Source organism: Ailuropoda melanoleuca, unplaced genomic scaffold (genome assembly GCF_002007445.2).
Source record: "Ailuropoda melanoleuca isolate Jingjing unplaced genomic scaffold, ASM200744v2 unplaced-scaffold73383, whole genome shotgun sequence".
Lineage (NCBI taxonomy): Eukaryota > Metazoa > Chordata > Mammalia > Carnivora > Ursidae > Ailuropoda > Ailuropoda melanoleuca.
Window position 1 is genome coordinate 1 of NW_023248707.1, and position 5,020 is coordinate 5,020.

A 5,020-nucleotide genomic window follows, 5' to 3' on the forward strand; every position below is an offset into this window, starting at 1 on the left:
GCCGCGCGGCCCGGCCCGCGCCGCCCTCACCGCCTGCCCCGCGCCCGCAGGTGTCGCGCATCCTGAGGAAGGCGGCGGCCGAGCGCAGTGCGGAGGAGGGCCGGCTCCTGGCCGAGAGCGAGGACCTGGTGACCGAGTTGCAGGGCCGGAGCAGGCGGCGCGAAGGCCTGAAGCGGCGGCAGGAGGAGGCGAGTCCCGCGGCGCGCCCGGGGCTTGGTCGGTGCGGGGCTCGGTCCGCGCACAGCCCGGGTCGGGCCTCTTGCCGGGCGGGGGCGGGGCTTACGACCGGCCTCGGCGTCTCGGCAGGTGTGTGACGACCCGGAGGAGCTGCGGAGGAAAGTCCGGGAGCTGGCCGGCGCCGTCCGGAACGCCAAGTACCTGGTGGTCTACACCGGGGCTGGGATCAGCACGGTAAGGCGGCCGGACGTGGGCGGCCGCGCCCCCGCCTGGGCTCCCTGGCTGACCGCAGGCGCAGGGGGCGGGCGTGGGGCGCCCCCTCCTGGGTGACTCACCCCAGGACCGAGCGGGGTCCTTTTAGTATAGGTACTGATTTGCAAAAAACTCACCTTACGAACAGCCCTGATGTTCGTTCTTCAAGTTACTTGTTTATTTTTTAAAGTAATTTCTACAGCCAGTATGGGGCTGGAACTCACGACCCTGAGATTAGGGTCTTACGTTCTTCCGACTGACGTGGCCAGGCGCCCCCTTAATGTTTTTGTTTTTTTCTTTTCTATTTTATTCTATTCTTTTTTCTTTCTTTCTTTTTTGACTTATTTGAGAGAGAGAGCGCGCGGAGCCCAGGGGAGAGGGGGAGAGAATCTCAAGCGGACTGCCGGCTGAGTGTGGAGCCCGACGCCAGACGGGCCTCGATCCCAGCACGCTGAGATCAGGACTTCAGCTGAAACCGAGAGTCTGAGGCTTAACTGACCGTGCCACCCAGGCGTCCCTCTCCCCCAATGTTCTCTCTTAGAGACTCGAAGTGACTCCACTTGAAACTTCAGTGGGGAGATAAACCTTTTTAAATATTTGCAGTTTTTGTGATGCCTATTTAGATAGAAGAAAGGAAGAAGGATAAGACAGGACATAATACCTCAATATTTGCGGGCACCTCCTCATTTAAAGTCAAGACAGTTGATCACTATCCCAAGGTTATGGTGGCAGAGCTGAGCCCAGAACTATCTCCTGAGTCCCCATTTATTGTGTTTTCTAAACGTTGAAAGAAAAGTAGAAGGCAAGGCAGTAAGAATTAGAGTGCAGCAGGTGAAGGAGAGAAATGCGCTGGGTTTGGGCACGTTCTATTGAGAGGCTGTCTTGGGCCGTGGAATATGGTTAGCTTTGAGAGTGTCGTTCGTCTACGTAATGGGTGCGTATTGAGTGCAACCCATGTGTAGGCCCCGCAGAAGTGAACACTGAGGACTTCTGTCCTCAAGAAGCCCATGGGCAATGAGAATATGGCATGTAAGCAGATAGCTGAGGTAAAGCTGGCTGTGCTGTGTTGCTAGACTGGAAATGCAGACACACACACCCTGGCCTCAGAGCTGGGAAATCCATCCAGTTGCCTTTGTGTGTGAGGCAGCATTGAGGCCAGGCCTTAAAAACTGAGTAAGGTTTTACAGGCAAGGGTGAGACTACGACCCTCGAAACGGATGAGCTCAGAGGCCCAGCAGTGACATCGTGTAAGGGGCACTGACTGCCCTGACTTGCAGACCCTGGAATCTTGGTAGTGGGGTCTCCTTTCTGCAGTCATATGTGTATTCCTGTCGTCTGTGGGAGTGCTGTTCTGTAGTTTGCTCTGAGCATTACTGTTTGACATTTCTCTTCAATGTGATTCAGAACCACGCTGTTCAGGGTGGGTATTTTTCCAGGCTTAAGCTGCAGGGAGGAGACAGGGCTCCTCAGAAGGCAGCCTGGGGCACGCGAGACTCCTTGATCCTGGCACACCTGTGTTCTCTCATGGTGACTTTGTTTCACTGGGTTGAGAACTAGAGAGATTCAGTGACGTTTATTTCATGTGGAGATATGGGCTATTTTTGTGAAGGTAGGGCAGGAAACACTATCAAGATGTAAGAATCGGGAGGGATGCGTGCTCCTACCTAGGGTTTCATCATTTGCTCACCCTTCCCTGAACACTGGCTAGGCCCTGGGGCCCACAGATGAGCCTGACCAGTGCTCTCCATCAGTTTAGAGGACAGGTGTCGCTGCAGAAGTTCCCAGAGGCGGCAGGACTCCTTGGAACCTGGAGGGATGAGCTAGACCGGGTGGGAGCAGTTGTCCGGGCAGAGGGAAGGAGCCACTCCATCTGGGTTCAGGCAGGTCACACAAGAAGTGCTGAGCCTCTGGAACGAATAGAGGCTAGTGCATGGACAAGCCTGGAACACATCAAGAGAAACGCTTGCTTTTCACTCTTGCGAATTTTGCCAGTTCCTATGGTGATGCATTGTCACCGGGTTTATTTTCTTTCTGAACGTGCAGGCAGCCTCTATCCCAGATTACCGGGGCCCTAATGGAGTATGGACACTGCTTCAGAAAGGGAGAAGTATTAGGTAAGCAGCCCAGGGCAGCCTTCCCACTCAGTCGAGCAGAGGCAGCATGGGCCTGACCTCACAGCTCCCCACACCTGTGCTTCCCTTCCACCTGGCAGTGCTGCTGACCTGAGTGAGGCAGAGCCAACCCTCACCCACATGAGCATCGCCCGCTTACACGAGCAAAAGCTGGTAAGAACCTGGTGTGGCTAGCTAGTGGCCTTGCTGGGTCCCTGGTGCAGAACCTGGAGGGCCACTTTCTGCATCGTGCCTCTGTCAGCTACTGGACCTGTGGGATGAGTGCCCGCCGAGTGTTTTAGACTCCTGGCTTGAGTCTCTCTCGGTAATCATGGATAAGGCCTGCCTCAGGCCCAGAGCTGCTGGTGGCTCTTTCCCCTCTGTGTTTCTATCACATTGTCCCCACAGACCTCAGAAGCCACCCAAGTAAAGGGGAAGCTTGTGGGAAACCTCTGGAGACCCTCTGCTGAGCATTTCAGCCAAGTGGGGAAGGGTCCATCCTCCTGGTCCTTCAGTGACTTGAAACATAAGGAGCCAAGGGAGCGTCCGTCTGGGCCCCTCCCAGCTGAGAGCAAACACCTGCCCTCCTTGCTCGCCAAGTGCTTCAGAGCTGTTGTGGGCGGCCTGGGGCCCTTCCCACCCAGGGCCCTCCTGAGTCCTGCTGGGAGCGGCCTGCCCCTCTGGTTTTGCTTTTGAGGCTTCATGCAGGGCTGGAGTCGGCCCCGGTTTGGGGCCCTGGGGATGGTTAAGGATGGTGTCACTGCTGAACACAATCCCCCAGAGCCTGCCCCCTGCTGACTCGCCTTTGCCTCCCCTCCAGGTGCAGCATGTGGTGTCTCAGAACTGCGACGGGCTCCATCTGCGGAGCGGGCTGCCCCGCACGGCCATCTCGGAGCTGCATGGGAACATGTACATTGAAGTGAGCGGCCCCGCTGCGACTTGGGGGCCTGTGCGGGCCAGCGGCTCCTGCTCACAGTGCCCTCTCCTCCGCAGGTCTGTACAGCCTGCACTCCCAATAGGGAGTACGTGAGAGTGTTTGACGTGACCGAGCGCACCGCCCTGCACCGGCACCAGACAGGCCGGGCCTGCCACAAGTGTGGCGCCCAGCTCCGGGACACCATTGTGCACTTTGGGGAGAGGGGGACACTGGGGCAGCCTCTGAACTGGGAGGCAGCCACTGAGGCTGCCAGCAAAGCAGACACAATCCTGTGTTTAGGTTCCAGCTTAAAGGTACGTGAACAGCACGGCGGATGGGATGGGAGGAGAGGAGCCTGCTAGCATCTTGCCAGTTCAGTGTTAAACCCTAGCTTCCTAGAGCTTCGTTTCCTATTGTGCGTGTGGTCTTTCTGTCTGTCCGTCCATTCCTACAGGTTCTAAAGAAGTATCCTCGCCTGTGGTGCATGACCAAGCCCCCCAGCCGGCGGCCCAAGCTCTACATTGTGAATTTGCAGGTACGTTGTGCACGGAGAGATACCTCCTCAGATTTGGACCTCAGAACAGGAGAACCAGAGAGTTCCTGGGACGTTTGTATCCTGAACTCATGGGCCACAGAGGTCCGGCTGAGAAAGGACCATTGGGAGGAGGTGAGGTGTCCTCACTCACCTTCCCCTGTCCCCAGTGGACCCCGAAGGATGACTGGGCTGCCCTGAAGCTTCACGGGAAGTGTGACGACGTCATGCAGCTCCTCATGGATGAGCTGGGCCTGGAGATCCCCCCCTATAGCAGGTGAGGGGGGCATGGGTGCATTCCCCCCTTTTCTGCCCCTGTGTGGATGGGCCGTGTCTGTCTGTTCTCGTGAACTGAGCATAGAGAACTCTGAGTTGTTGCAAATGGTGTCTGAGGTGTGACTGCAGGCTGATGGCCTCTGCAGGGAGTGGCTGAGGCATCAGCTAAGGCGCCCTGGCTGGTGTGACTCCCTGCAGGGAGAGGGAATGTGCCAGTGTGCGCCTGGAGAGCCCCCCCTTCTGCCTCAGACAGCCTGGACGGGAAGGTGCCTTGAAGGGACGTGGTCTCGGCAATTCCAGTGAAACAGAATCTTGGTGCACTTGGTTTGGGGAGCTGGCATACTTTGGGGAAGCTTAAACTGTACCTTAATACAGAATTTGTGATAATTTAGACATGGTGTATGTATTGAGTAAAAAGTTTACACTTTCTTTCTCTGTGAATTTTCAGGGTCTTATAGGGGAAATCAATAACTTCTTTTAATCAAAGGGTTCAAGAATTAAGGATCCCTTCACCTTCTGGGCCTGGCAATTCTTGTATGTTATGTTTGTGGTGTTCTGTAATGTGGGCCTATTGTGTACTGTATTTTTTTTACATTAACTTAGCTCATTTTATCAGTGCTTATATCAGCTCATTAACTTAGCTCATTATCTTAAGTTTATAATGTGTGGTTCTGCATCTCCGTCAGACACGTGATCTCTTCATGGTGTAGTCCANCATAGGCCACACCTCCCTAGTCAGCTGCCCCCCCCCCCCAC

At 55.7% G+C, this 5,020-nt stretch overlaps 1 protein-coding gene across 1 annotated transcript; it reads left to right on the forward strand.

The window, feature by feature from the left end:
• Positions 1–5: 5 nt before the first annotated feature.
• SIRT7 (sirtuin 7) lies at positions 6–5,013 on the forward strand (the record flags this gene model as incomplete). The annotated part of the gene is made up of 9 exons (XM_034653174.1): positions 6–188; positions 307–411; positions 2,473–2,543; positions 2,642–2,714; positions 3,361–3,459; positions 3,534–3,770; positions 3,911–3,991; positions 4,159–4,265; positions 4,463–5,013. Coding segments are annotated over 9 exons (1,116 nt in total), but the record flags the coding sequence as incomplete, so codon positions are not given.
• Between the last annotated feature and the right edge of the window lie 7 nt (positions 5,014–5,020).